The sequence below is a fragment of the Pholcus phalangioides genome, unplaced genomic scaffold (assembly GCF_987345545.1).
Source record: "Pholcus phalangioides strain wild (caught in Gottingen) unplaced genomic scaffold, Ppha-v1.0 ptg000010l_1, whole genome shotgun sequence".
NCBI classification, from domain to species: Eukaryota; Metazoa; Arthropoda; class Arachnida; order Araneae; family Pholcidae; genus Pholcus; species Pholcus phalangioides.
This window is the reverse complement of record NW_028301603.1, coordinates 8,465,521-8,480,851: the sequence shown is the minus strand read 5'-3', so window position 1 is coordinate 8,480,851 and position 15,331 is coordinate 8,465,521. Positions and strand designations below refer to the sequence as shown.

General features: G+C 31.3%; 1 protein-coding gene across 1 annotated transcript in view; it reads right to left on the bottom strand.

Moving 5' to 3' along the window:
* The window catches only part of LOC149080844 (proteasome activator complex subunit 4-like), a 61,055-nt gene that overhangs the window by 30,087 nt on the left and 15,637 nt on the right, over window positions 1–15,331 (bottom strand). The window contains exons 15-30 of the mRNA XM_089237512.1: window positions 10,548–10,701; window positions 10,354–10,452; window positions 8,517–8,654; window positions 7,091–7,312; window positions 6,732–6,889; window positions 6,433–6,525; window positions 5,874–5,929; window positions 5,568–5,633; window positions 5,093–5,148; window positions 4,645–4,743; window positions 3,946–4,008; window positions 3,689–3,784; window positions 3,424–3,552; window positions 3,056–3,247; window positions 2,365–2,504; window positions 1,826–1,879 (exon numbers count right to left, since the gene is read on the bottom strand). Of these exons, the coding sequence (XP_089093638.1) occupies window positions 1,826–1,879; window positions 2,365–2,504; window positions 3,056–3,247; window positions 3,424–3,552; window positions 3,689–3,784; window positions 3,946–4,008; window positions 4,645–4,743; window positions 5,093–5,148; window positions 5,568–5,633; window positions 5,874–5,929; window positions 6,433–6,525; window positions 6,732–6,889; window positions 7,091–7,312; window positions 8,517–8,654; window positions 10,354–10,452; window positions 10,548–10,701 (1,815 nt within the window). The remainder of the gene's footprint in view (window positions 1–1,825; window positions 1,880–2,364; window positions 2,505–3,055; window positions 3,248–3,423; window positions 3,553–3,688; window positions 3,785–3,945; window positions 4,009–4,644; window positions 4,744–5,092; window positions 5,149–5,567; window positions 5,634–5,873; window positions 5,930–6,432; window positions 6,526–6,731; window positions 6,890–7,090; window positions 7,313–8,516; window positions 8,655–10,353; window positions 10,453–10,547; window positions 10,702–15,331) is intronic.

Below are 15,331 nucleotides of genomic sequence, written 5' to 3'. Positions count from 1 at the left end.
AAAGACAAATACAGAACACACACATAAACACATATTAAATTCCAATATTAACCCAAGGGATCGAACCAGTCCAGGGTTCATTAATTGATAATACTTGCAACAGATCAACCATGTAAAAAACAGCACTCATATCTTGACTTGAGTACATAAAAATTAGTATTCGCTATGCTTGCACATTGAGAAATTGATGTCATTAATTTGCAACCATAAATTTTCCATGCTCATTTGAAATTTAAAATTGATCAGATTACAAAAACACAAGCACAGTCAAATATAAGATACTTAAAAAAAGAAGACAGATTTCATTCCATTTATTACTCAAGAGATTTGATTGATATCAATAATTAGTAATCGTTTAAATTTTTAAATACATTTTTCCAATTTTATATCATGATTTAGATCAGCGGTTTTCAACCAGTGCTCCGCGGAGCCCTTGGGGCTCCTTCTGCACTCTCCAGGGGCTCCGCGGCCGCTCGAGGAAATTTAAAAAACCAGTAAAATTTAAAAAATAGTTATAAATATTTTTAAATAGTAAAAGTAAATCAATAAATTTAATGAATAATTAAAAAATGGGCCTATATATATATACAGGGCTCCGCCATAGAATTTTTTTACTAAAAAGGGCTCCGCAAGTCAAAAAAGGTTGAGAACCACTGATTTAGATGCCATATATAAAAATTGTTTCCATATTATGATTTTATCACTTCGTATTGGATTCTTGTTAGTCTTGTTTGTCTCACTGTGTGTTTTATTTTGAACCCCAAGCAGGGTTTTTCTGAATAAATAATATTGTTTTATAAAGGTCAAGTTTATGAGTATTGAATCTAGTCATTATTGAAACCCTGGATCATGAATATTTTTGTGATATATTGTTGATTACTTTTTGAAAAGAACTACTGACCATACTAATATTAGTCTCATAGTTACCACCCCAAACTGTGATAACATATTGTATAACTGGCAGTACCCAAGCGAAATATATAGATCAATGATGTTAATAAATTTTAATTTATTGCTTATCGCTACTGCTTGGGATTTCCATTTAATATTTTTATTGAAAACAACACCCAGATAATTAAATTCATCTGTTTCTGAAATTTGTTTGCAAGCACAATGTTCCCGTGGACAGTCATTTGTATGACACTGGATTATGACAGGTTCTCTGTTTTTAGTTGTGTATAATTGAAAATAAATGAATTTGGTTTTTTTTAGATTAAGAGTTAGTTTATTGCATTTTAACCAGTTAGAAATTATTGAAATATCAGATTCCTCTTTAATTTTGAGAGTTGATTGATTTTGATCAGAAATAACTATTGCTGTATCATCCACGTAACCTATGATATTGCCATTTAGTTCATTTAGTTGTAATTGTTAAATATCATTAACATAAATCGAAAATGATGGGGCCAAGTACAGATCCTTTATTATTGGTATTATCATAATTATTGGTTTTTATTGCTCTTATTGGGTTGCTATATTTTTTATATAGTTTAGATGCATATTTGACATCCATACTTTTCATAGGCATCTTTTCTCAGATACCTCTATGGGCATTTTGTCTGTGGTGGCATTTGTATTTGTACTACTGTGAAGGTTGCCGCTGGGTCCCAGGTTTGAACCGGGGAAGAATATAGGTAACAAGATATTTTCCCTAACAAGCTTGAGGCGACCACCTTCATTTCCAACAAAACTCATTAATGACAGTAAATTGGAATATAATGATATGGCTGGAATTAGTGTTTGGTGAAGTAGTAGATAAATACTTATAAAAAATTATAAAATTAAGTTGAACATACAAGATTCAGAAGAAAAAATATATACTTACAGGTTTCCATTTTCCAACAAGTTCACAAGTTTTTCAATCAATAATAAATACAAGCTAAAGGGGGAAAAAATATGTTTATAGCATCAATATGGAAAATATCAATTAACCTAACATTTTTAAACCAAAAGTAAGACAAAACTTCAATGAAATGCTCTAAAAAATAAGATAGTTCTTAATACTTCAGAAAGCAAAGTATTTTTTTCCAATCTTAAAATTAAAAACTTCAACCAAAAATATTGATGAGCAAATTAGAAATGAATAGCATTGAAATTAATTATAGTACAATAATTAGCATTGAAGAATTGTATCATACCAGATTTTTTAAAAAGTATCATCAGAATTTCAAAATTTTAATCATTTGAAAATTTCAGTTTCAATCAAACATAAGGTAGGAAGTACTCTAAGTCACGTGAATGGGAAAAAATCTTGCATTTACAGAAGAAAGTGGTCTAAGAATCACTGTATTGAACTAATTGCATTGTATATTGAATTATACTCTGAATTACGGATACTGGGAGAGCTTTGACTTGATTAATTACCTTCTGTTTTCACTGTTTCTTTGCTTCAATCTCTCAATGGATTCTTGTTCTTCTTCACGGGTAGGAATGACTGTTGGATCAGCAAGAGGAGAGCCAGATTTCCAAAGAAACTTACATCTTTCTATTACTTTTTCTGGAACCTAAGATGACAATTAAAATCCAATGAAAATTCAAGAAAGAGCATTTGACTTACCACAGAAAATTAAACATTTTGTGTATATAAAATAGCTTAAAAAGTGAGATAAATTCACATAAATTTATTGCATATAAAGTGTCTAGTTAGTCACTTGGTGAAAGTGAAACTCCTATTAGGTGATACTCAAGAAATCAGAGAAATTTATCCTTGTAAAGGATTTATGTTATATAAATGGAATATATTAGCACTACGATAAGTGCATTGGGACCAGAGATTAATATTGTTATACAGGCGATTACAGAGGGTATGGCTTTATAAGATTGTTCACCCATTATGTAAAAAAAATTTCTTCTCTCAAATTTGAAGCAAATTTTATTTTTGCTGAGTGACCTAACAGAAAGTATTTTATCAGTAGGGATAAAACACTATATTGAAGTACCAGAACAACAAAGAACTTGTTACTTGTTTTTAGGTGTTGTTGCATATTTTAACAGGTGTTTCATAACATTTGTACTTACTGCAATGAAATCAACTATTAGGGGAAACAAAACATACCTCTAGTTCAATTTGAAAGGTGGTGAAATTTTTCTGCATCATTATGGATAAGTGCTCCTGCAATTTTATGATGGATGGTTTCTCTGAATGTTGTGCAGAAACCAATGCAGGCCAAAGTTGCTCCGTTAGCTTCCAATTCCTCCTTGTAAGCATAGTGTGTTGTTTCTGAGAAGCTAATATGTATAGAGTTCCCTGAAAATAAAAAAAATAGCCACATTTCAAACTGAAGCTAGGATAAATACTGAAGAAAAACTAAAAATACTAAACAAATGAAAAACAACTAGAGTTCTTAATGTAGGCCATGTGACATATACATAAGTTTAAACCTTTTTATTCTCAGCTGAAAAAGAACTAAAAATTTATGGAACCTTGAATTCTTCATGGAATTTTGCAGGATCCTTCTTGAGAACTTCTAATAGACCAGGTAGAATGACCTCATAGGACCGGGTATGCGTCCTCAATAAATTACTCAATACTTTTTGTGCACTTGCTCTCACCTAAACACACAAAACAGCAAACTTTCAAAAGCAACTTATTTAAATATACTCTCCAATATTAATCATTCACTCAGAATAAAATATAACCTCTATAAATAATTAAAAAGTTCTAAATTATTTATTAAATTATACTTACTGCACCATAATGGCTCACTGACAACTTGAAAATATCTTGCATAATAAACGCATGAGCAGATGTAAAATAGGGCTTATTCTTAACCAGCATGCGCAACTGTAAGAAAAAAAGAAAGTTAAATACCAAGATTCAAATTTCATTCCCCTTATGCACACATTAAATTTCCTGTAACATTTTAATAACTCAAGTAATATGAATAATGTGTTTTTCTATGGTCAGAATCAAGTTTTTAATAAAAGTAAAAAGAATGTACTAACATCTTGCTGCAAGCATACTCGATCCACAAGAAGAAGCCTGGTATGTTGTTTTCTTCCTCGCAACTAAATAAAAGGGGAAACAAAGGTAATGGATCTAACTTATGCATAACAAAATTATAAAGCTTGATTGCAGATAGCATACAGGCATTCAATATTCCCTCCTACTCTATTTGATACGCATTTTCATAGTGATTTCTGGAACATTATAGCTCACTCATTTTTTTTTCATTTTTTTGTTGCGGATTCAAAACCATAACAATGTGAGAAATTTTTTTTATTTAATGTGAAAATTTTTGAGTTCCTTATCAAAATGTTTCACAGGTTGAATATTATCATGAATTTTTTCAAACATTTATGAAATACTTTTTTTTTTACAGTTTCATTCCATTTGAATGAAAAAAGCCAATGCTGAATTAAAATTGTTAAAAAATTATTTTTCAATGATACCTATTAGAATGAAGATTTATAAAGATACCAGAACCAAATAAAAATCTCAAATGCCTGTGGGTACCAGAAAAGGAAAAAAAATTAATAACTTCAATTTGGAAACATGGCTACAGAGAATTTACTTTATAAAAAAAATAACTGCCACAAAATTCATGACCTTGAATAATAACATGAGCACATGCAAAAAAGTAAGATTATGAATTTTCTCGTAAGTCTTGTTGGTGTTATGTACAAGAGATTTATTATCAATACCTTATTTCCAAGGGCTTTCTTAACATCTTGAAACCCTTTCCACCTGGCATCAGACTCCTCTTCAGTTATTCCCCACTGAAATAATATGACTTGATAGATCTAAAATAAAAAAGCAATTAACATGAAAAAATTGGAAGAAAAGCCACTTTCATGTATTAAAAAAAAGAATCTGGTATCATGTAAATTTTGGTAAATTCAATCTAAACAACAGCAGTTTTTCCCTTAATATTCACAAAATAATAATATTTTTGTGTCATATTTGAATTCTTTAACAAAACTTTTTAAAATATCATCAGCAGAAAGTGAAATATAGTACTATACAATTGATAAGCCACATAAATATGATGCCTACATAAGCTTTGAGACAAACTGAGGCAAACAAATAGAACACAGAAAAGAGTTTTTATATTAAAAAAATCACAAAATTTATCAAATTCTTTATACAAACCTTAATTATTGTAAGGAGAGACTTTGTATCATCTTCAGCAGTCTGCAGTACATGACCTGGTGAAAAAGAAGTGTTTACAATAAGTATATTATAAATAATCAAATTCATTAGCTATGGTGTGCTAGGAGGTTTTGAATAAAAATAACATTAGTCAAACCTCATTGTTGAAAAATTGCATTACAAAATACTACTTCACATAAAACCTGTTCATAATTCTATCAAAGCAAAACATTAAATTTTATTGAATAACATGAAATTTGGTTAACAAGAAATAATTCCAGTGTTTTTTTTATATATTATTTGCATCAACAAGGAAAGACTGCGCTTATTTATTTCTTTATAATTTCTGTTTCTAATGTTTAAAAAATAAAAGTTTCTGAAAAAAAAATAATTTAAGACTTAAACTTTTATATATATGCAAATAAATTAAATCAAGGGAAAATATTTCATCTAGCAATGAATAAAAAAAGCAAACCTAGTAGCTGCTTCATTATTTCAGCAATGTGTATGCGAAGGTTTTTCCCAGAAGAAAACTCAAGCTCTGTGAAAAATAAAACTTGATTTAAAAAAAATGAAATACAGATTAAAATTATTAGACATTCAAAGTATAAAGAGGAAATTATTTAAAAAGGCCTGAAATTAAACAAACACAATACATTTTTCTATCTATGTTGATTCAGTAATGAATTCATAAAGAAATTTTCTCAAAAACTATTCACGATGGAGATCAATCTCCTTGTTCAATAAAACTATCACAAAGCAATTTGATATAACTACTCACTTTTAGTTCCACATTCCTTGACTGCAGTGCAATGCATAGGAACTTTAGAATCCCGGCTGAAATAATAGAAAGATTATTCATGAAAAATGTAGCTTTTCTGTGGTCTTGGTCTATTGTCAGAGGGGTTTCTTTTTTTTTTTTTTGGATTTGGCACTATTAAATTTTCTGTGGTTAAAAGTGATTATTTTTTTTCTTCACATTATTTCTTGGGTCAAAACAAATATTTTATCAATCCTAATACTCAATTTTGAAAATAAGTGAGCTTATAATTAGTTTGACTCAATGAATTACTATATAAATTTTTTTAGGTTCTGGGGCCAGGTAAAAAAATTTCAACTGTGAAACATATATTTGATAACCAACAGTGTGCACATACAGTGAAACCCCTCTTTTACAGCCAACTAATAATTCCCCTTGTATAATAAAAGTATGCATTTCGAACCCCTGATTAACATCACCCTTCTTTTAGTGATGAATTTTTTTTGTCCTGCCAGTGTTCGTGAAAGAGTGGTTCTAATGTATAAATACATAGAGAAATTATTGAAAACTTTGTACTCACAAAGTCATCGCATCACCTCCCCAAAATGGTATGGCAGCAGACGCACCACTGATGCATTCGACAATTATATTCAAAGAACACTGAACTTCTTCGCTGTGAAATATTAAACAATAATATTTAAAAATGTGATACAAAGTTTTATTGCATTTACGTTATAAAATTTCAAAAAAGGAATAAAAAGGAATGAAAACTAATGATGAAATAATTTTGTTTTAAAAAAACAATCATTCAGTATTTGATTTTAGTTGATATTAAAAACTTAAATTTGTAGTTTACATTAGCATCAAGGTCCAATTTACCGAGTCAATGACTTCTCCCCCTTGGACCATGAAGAAAGTAGTTCAAGTTCTGGATCTAAAAATTTTTGGAGAAACATTTTTGCTAATTCAATCTCTTCATCAGCAGGAATATGAAACTTCATTCCAATATCATTTATATTTCCTGGTTTGCCCCATTCCTGTAGTAAATGAAAAAAGTTTAAGTGAATTTGCATGATGATAATGTATACAATCACAGTTGTGCAGTTTCTAGTGCCTACAAAGCTGCATACGTACAAATGATGATACTGATGTATTCATGATAAACTGTGTATTGTATGAATAATATATGCTGAAATAAATATCAAACAAATTCTCATTAAAGTGAAGTTGCAACTAACGTTTATTAGTAAGTGAAGGTTTTCTTCTCCACAACGAGTCCAAAAGTCAGATATGCTACAAAAGTCGACTGGATATACAGTGGTGAATGCTTTCAAAGCATTACGTAAAAGGGTACAAGCAAGCATATAACCATCCTTACACTTCAGATGCAAAGACCGACTGAGGACTTGTTCAATTTCATTTCGGTACTTTGCAACGTGAATGCCATCACAGGTGCAAAGCTAGAAAACAGAAAGAAACATCAATGGAAATTCAGAAATTTAAATTCTACATCAAAATCAAGATATTTTTGAGATCTAATAACTAATGAAAATACATTCCACAATATTCCAAAACTAAATTAGCTGATACAGTCAACGCTCATTATAATCACCCTCATTGTTCCACGGAAAATGGAAATAATTTTGGGAAATTGATGTATCAAACAATCGAAAAAATTTAGCTACTTTCCATATTTTGACAAAATAAAAACAATATTGTTCATTTTGTTATGATGTAAACAGTCGCAATAGAACAGTATCAGGTTAGAAAATAATAAAATTGTAATGATTAATTGCATGCACGAACTGTGTACCTATACCTTTTATGGTCCAAGGATATCATGTCCTGTTTTATTTCCAGCTGCCTTGCAAGAAAAATGCAAACAAGAAAGTGCAATACTTATACTTTTTGCTGTATGAAAAAGTGAGTCCACTTATCTGTATATTCTCCCCATATCTGAAGAGAAGTGATTTATGAATGCCTATTGGACGACATGCTCTTATATCATGTTCAGAACCTTTCATACCATTCCTCCTTAATCTGTATTACAAGAAATCCTGACCTCAAGAAAAGGAGGGGCCAATCATGCAATGTTTTCACATACATATCTATTAGACATTAAATTGTGTCTCTTGTCTATAACAAGCAGATTATACCAAATTCTGCATTATCAAAGTCAAACACTTAAAAAAAGAGTTTGTTAATTACAAAAAAATGGAGCTCAGCCAAGTTTGGATGTTGTGTTGGATAGAATGGTCTTTTTGCCGGTCATTATATTAGACGAAAGTTAACATGGCATGAATAAGGCAGTATTTGGTACTTATCTTGCTGGTCTTATAATGGAACGTTCATGATAATGCATGGTTGTTATAACGAGCATCAACTGTACTTCACACTTTTTTAAAAATTGTCTTTTAAAAAAAGATCTACAGGGTAAAAAAGTTTAATCTCTTAAATCAATTCAACCATCATTTTCTCTTCTGAAAAAAATTAACAAACCTTCTTTGAGGTAAAAAAAATTTAATGGTAGGGAAAACACACTTTTGTGCATAATCGGTATCAAAGATAAGAGTCAGATAGCTATGATTCTGAACATATGATAGCACAAAATTCTGAATATTACAGATTTAATTTATATGGGTATCACAACTTGCTGAGTACTACCTCTGATAAAAGAAGAAGACTGAAAAGAAGTTCATTGTCAAGCACTTCTTCCTCCAGAACTTCATCATTATCAGTCAATACCATAACTAACTTGTAGAAATGTGGTAGAAATAACTGCAAAGACTGTTTAGCATCAACCTGTAATAGAAAAATAGTGTTTTTTTAGAAGAGAACTTCATGAATCGTGACTCATCTGAATAAATGATTGTGGTCTGTTTTAATGAATGTATATAATACAATATATGTAAAAAATATGTCAAGACAAATTTTGCGATAATCAGAAACACATTCGAACAACAAAAAAAATTTAATGTCTTAAATCACTTCAACTATCATTTTATTTTCTTAAAAAAGTGAACAAACTTTCTTGGGTAAAAAAAAAATTCAATAGTAGAGAAAACATACATTAGTACATAATCAAAGATAAATGTCAGATAGCTATGTTACGAGGGTGGTTCAAAAAGTTTTTAGATTCCCACAGAAAAAATTAACTTACAACAAAAATTTCAGTTGTCTTTTTCAAAATAACTTCCCCCTGCATCAATACATTTGTCCATTCTTTTAAACCAAGTTTTAAAAGCAGCTGACCACACTTCTTTGTCAAGGCTCGCCAGTTTCATTTTGTATACCTCTATAGCTTTATCCGCACTGGAAAATCTTTTTCCCATCTCATTTTTTTACAGTTCCGAAGAGGAAAAAGTCACACAGGGCCAGATCAGGAGAATAAGGTGGGTGAGGCAAAATTTCTATCTTCTCTTTCTTGATGAATTCCTTTGTTCTGCGAACAGTGTGTGCTGATGCATTGTCATGATGAAGAATCAGCCCATGAGTGCCCCGTTTTGGGCGCTTCTCACGCATCTTTTCCAACACCTCAGGAAGGCAAACATTGACATACCAATCTGCCGTGATAGTTTTTTGATCTTCAAGTGGGACTGTGACAATATGGCCAGAATAAGCAAAGAAAAGTTGCCACCATTTTCTTGCTAATGCTTCTTCCACGTCGAACTTTAGTGGGTGGCGTTTCATCTGGGAACACCCAAATTGCAGACTGTAGCTTTGTTTCTGGATCGTACTGATAAATCCATGTTTCATCTCCCGTCACAACATCCCAAATGCTCTTGGCAGTGCCATCTTTGAATTTTTTCTTCATGAAATGACACCAATCAACGCATGCTGTCTTTTGATCTTCTGTGAGGGAATGGGGAATTCATCTAGAGCAACGCTTACTGAGGGAAAGTTGATTATGGAGGATGGAATTGACACTCCCGGAACTAATGTTCAACATATTTGAAATAGTTTTGTGGGTTATTCCTGAATCCTCTCTCACAAGCATTTCGATTTCCCAGACATTCAAATCAGTGATCGAAGTGCTGGGTCTACCAACACGAGAGTCGGATACCACAACTTGTTGAGTACTACCTCTAATAATATTTATAATAAATTCGATAAAATTTAATAACAGTTGAGAAAACACAAACTTCACATGTGTTCAAAACATTGAAATTTTGTAGACTAAAAAGAAAGGGCACTTTCTCCTTTTTTCATGAATAAGAAAAATAAAATAAAATTATCAAAAAATAAATTAATACTATAAAATGTCCATGGAACCTTTTTTTTTGTTCACAGAAATAGTGTGAAAGAAAAAAATAATCACTTTTAACCACAGAAAATTTAATAGTGCCAAATCCAAAAAAAAAAAAAACCTCTGACAATAGACCAAGACCACAGAAAAGCTACATTTTTCAATGACTCAATTGAATGAGTTCATTTTAGAGATAATCAAAAAATAATAAATAATAACAACAATAAATCAACTAAAGAAAACTAAAGAAATTACCTTGAAAGCAGCACGACACAATGTTGCTGCATATTTTCCAGCAAACTTGACTTCAAAGATGTGACTTGATATAAAGTTATACAGTTTCTGTAATGCAGCCTACAACATGAGGGGGGGGGGGACCTTTATTCAAAAAACTGATGACAACAAAAAACTATTCATATGGAAGCCCACAAAAATATAACGCTTTTTACCTTATAAATCTCCGGAGAACACTGTATCAAAAGGCTCCTGAGAGTTGCATTCATACCCACTCCCATTATATTCTCTTCCAAGTTCATGCATTCAGATGACCTGTCTGAATGGCTATTATTATTTGAGCTGCTCTTTTCAATCAACATGAATGCCCTAGAATAACATGATAAAAACCCTTTGCATTGATGCACATAAATGGAAGAACATTGAAACACATACAAAAAAAAAAGAAGTTTTATACATTATTAGAGCCCGGAAGTGTAGGCACCCCAAAAAGCATTTTTCTCTTTAATTATTACTAGCAATCGGAAGTTTAGGCATAAAAATGGTAAAAATAGGCAGGCAAAAATGCACTAAAAATACCTCAAATAGGCACTAAAAAAAAGGCATTTATAATTTTTGGAAGGAAGAAAAATAACTAAAAACAAAGGTATTGAGGGTCCAAAAACTAGCTGAAAAATCACACAGAGGGTTGCACTTAATCCATCTATTTTTTTAATTATAGTTTATAATAACTGCATTATTATCCACATTTCAAATCCAAAATAAAATGTTACTACACCCTCAGGATTAAGCCAATTCCCCGGCCACCATTACCAGATGGTAGTGAAAATTATCTGTGGGGCTCCCTTGAGTTGCGAATAATTCTTGTTTATTTGTTGTATTATTTGGAATAATCATTATTCCATCACTCTAGTTGAAACATGACTATCTTGTTCTTTTGTAAAAAGAAAAAAAAAAAAATTCATATTACAGTAGAACCTCTCTTAACGGACACTCCCCGTTACAGACACTTTTCGAATCCCCAGTCCCGTGGAATATAGCTTTAGTGAATTTCACTTCCCATTAGCAAACACTCTAGATCAGTGGTTCTCAACCTTTTTGGAATCCCGGCCCGGCGAATCAAATTTCTATGAGTCTACGGCCCGGTCTGGAATAGTTTACTCATTCATAAGATACTAATTGATATACAACCAACTACCTTTTAATTATGAGCTAATTATTTGATTAATTATTTAAAACCCTTTATTCAATTAATTAGTTAAACCCTTTTAATTAATTTATTAAATTAAGACCGAATTAAAAATCGAATAGAATGCTTGGTCTCATTTTCAAAAAGGTCTCTTCGCGTTCTCCTAAAGTCATTCTTCCGCTTTTTCGAGGCTTAGTTCGTCCTGGACTGGAGTATGCTGTAAGGTTTTGGAGACCATACCTACAGAGGGACATAGACTTGGTTGAAGGGGTGCAGAGAAGAGCTACGCGTGTCCTTATTGGCACACAGGGCTTGAGTTATGAAGAAAGACTTCATTTTTTGAATATGTTTACATTGGATGAACGCAGGTGTCGAGGAGATATGATCGAAGTGTTCAAAATTTTCAATGGGATGGATAGGATGGACCATGAACTTTTAGTACACCGCCAATCGACTGCTTTTACAAGGGGACACCAGTATCGATTGGTGAGGGACAATGCAAGGTTATGGTGTCGCAGGGAATTTTTCTCCAATAGGGTTGTTAATAAATGGAATAGCTTACCCCCGGAGGTAGTAAATTGTAACACAATTGACACGTTTAAAAAGAAATACGATAAACATGTTGGGGTAAATCGAGAAGCTATCCATTCTTAGAATAAGACAACCATAAGTATTCTTTATGGGCATTGTATAATATTTTATCATGTGTATATATTGTTTGTAATTTGTGTTAATTGCATTTTTAATTGGGTTGCTGTATTTTTGAAACATATGACAACCATATTTTTATGGGCATCTTTTTATCAGCCACCTCGTTGGGCATTTTGCCTGTTGTGGCGTTGTATTTGTATTTGTATAAGACATTTTAATTAAAAAATCAATTTAAGCTATTTTAATTCATTGATTAATTTAAACTGTTTTAATTAAAATAATTTTAATGAATGGAATCCATTATTATCTGACCGGATGGATGTAAAAATGTTTTCTTTTTGGTACTATATTAATAACGTGCAGAAGTCAGAACATAAACGAAGCGTTTCATCAGCAACTGCAGTAAACATACTCATTGCTTAGGCGCCGGAACCTGAGTATTGAGGCTGTTTGAACCAGGGTTGTAAAAAACCCAGGATTTAAAAAAAAAACCCCATCCCGGGTGAGATTTTCTAAAAAGCCAGTGTTTTTTGGGTAGAAAACCCGGTTTTTTTTTGGGCAAAATGGGGAAAATTGAATTTTCTTTTTCCACAACTTCAAAATATGTAACTTAAACATGTATGTACAACAGGGTGGGTTGAAAAAAAAATGAAGTTTCATTTTCAAATTGCTATAGTGTGGAAAAGTTGCCTCTTTTAATAAGAAGAAAAACTTTTAAGATCAGTTGATATCTTCCGGTCGTACTTGAAGATTATGAAAATTGAACATTTTTCTTAATTTTTTAATATTACTTAAAATTTGACGATCGACATGCAAAAGTTTGTTATGCTTATTTTATGGTTCAATAAAGTAAAATAAATTAAATCATCATTGATATTTCAATGTTTATCGGTCGCGCAATCTGTCCGAAAAACTGGAATTGACCAAATTTTTGCAAGTTTCATTGTGCAAAAGTTTGACTTTAAACGTGAACACTTGGAAAAGAAACAACAGAAGAAACTGTAAACCAGTAAATCCTAGTCAATTTTGGTAACTATAATGTAAAGTACATACACTCTCCTACTTTGGATGGTTGATTGGATAGAGTGTAGGTGGAACTCAATGTGCAGCCACCTCTTCATGGTTAATTCTGGGTCATTTTCAACAAAGCATGCGAAGAGTTGTACAACGAAACTTGCAAAAATTTGGTCAATTCCAGTTTTTCGAACACATTGTGCGACCGATAAACATTGCAATATCAATGATGCTTTAATTTTACTTTATTGAACCATAAAATAAGCATAAGAAACTTTTGCACATCAATCATCAAATTTTATGTAATATTAAAAGAATTTAAGAAAAATGTTCAATTTTGTCAATTTTCATAAACTTCCATTTTTGGTGAATGTTAAACTATGTATTTGATCAATAAAATTGACCATGATTATAAGTAAGGGGTTCACCCACAAAAACACACACTTCTGTGTAATTATATTTGAACCTTGAGTTGTAAATCAGAATGGTGCCTGAATTTTTTTTTCTCCAAATTTTTCAGACCCCGCAGAAAATGTAACCAAAAGTGTCCTGATAAGTCAAAAATAAAACCTTTCAGCTATGTAACCAGAACCAGTTTTTTTTTTTTTTATAATTGAACCCAAACTTTCAGGAGCTAAAGTCTCATGCTTCTCTTTTTCTTAAATTCCTCACTGTTAAAGAATATCCCTACTTCGATAAATTAAATTCTGAAATATTTTTAAAGGAGCAGTGATAATTAAAAAATGATCTGGCTAAGAGGAGATAAGTCATTCACAAGTCTGATGTACCTGTATAAGTATTGCAAAAACATGTAAATATTTTTTGAATGAAAATTCAGTTTACATACATTGGTTTACCTTCACGGATGCTTCAATTTATTTATACAAGGATTTGTGTGTGTGTGAAAAATTATTGTGTATTATAAATAAATTTCTGTACGTATGCTTATCACATATATCAGGTATATTTTTTAAACTAAGGTCCATGGTTACAATTTTCTGTTTGCGATTTCTTGTAAAATATTTTAATATGTGGATCTCATACCTAAATGCTTACATAAAAAAGGTAGAAGAATTATAAAAAAGGGTGTTTGTGATTCCAAGAAATTATTTATTATCACATTTTTGTTCCTAAAAAATCATTAAAAATTATTTCAAAATATACATATTCTAAACACTGCACTATGCAGCAATTTTTGGAATACATAAACTAAGCTCAAACTACAATTTTAACCTGAAAGCAACACATTTTCTTCGAAAACAAACAATATTCCCTACAAAAAACCCATTTTCCCCAAAAAAACCCAGCCGGGGAAGGGGGGGGGGGAATGGGTATCTACCCGGGGAGCAAATTTGACAACCCTGGTTTGAACGCCCCAATAATTAATGAATATACAGTGCAACATACCACTCCCTCTCCTGCATAAGGGCTTGAGCCCATATATACGGGAAAATGGAAACTTTCAGTCCCTTCAATGTTTTCTCATTTTGGTGCCTTTGCCTCATAAGAAAATGCAATTGATCGCAAATCAATCGAAACGTCTTAATATTCAATTTTATAGAATAATTTCACACAGTTCGCATAGAAAGCTTTCAAAATACGAAGTTTTCATTTGCATTGGGCAATTAAATTTATTTGTGTTGACATCAACGCAACACTTATTGATTAACACTTTTTTAATAATTTAATGTAAAGTATATTTTACGATAAAATTGTGTACTTAATCTTAGCTAGAAAGAAGGTAATATAAAAAAAATTGTGTATATTGTAACTCACCATAAGAGTCATCTGAAAAGCAGAAAATTGTTCAATTTTGGGCGAAAGGTTCGTTTCAGTATATTCACGATAGAGGCTTATGTTAAATTGTGTAACTTAATAAATTTCAAAACCATGAGCACTTGATTTTTCTACTCTGAAATTTGAAAACTTTTCTCTATTTTTTAACAAATATTTTGATTTATGAACCTATCATTCAAACAAAAATGAAAAATACGACACTGGAAGAAAATCGAAACAAAAACTTTTTTAACAAAATTCACTGTGTTTTTACAAAGAAAACAGTATTCTTTATCAACACCCCTAGTTATGTGCACTTTGATGACCAATTCAAAACAATATTTTCGGTGTACATGCAGGTGCTTCACT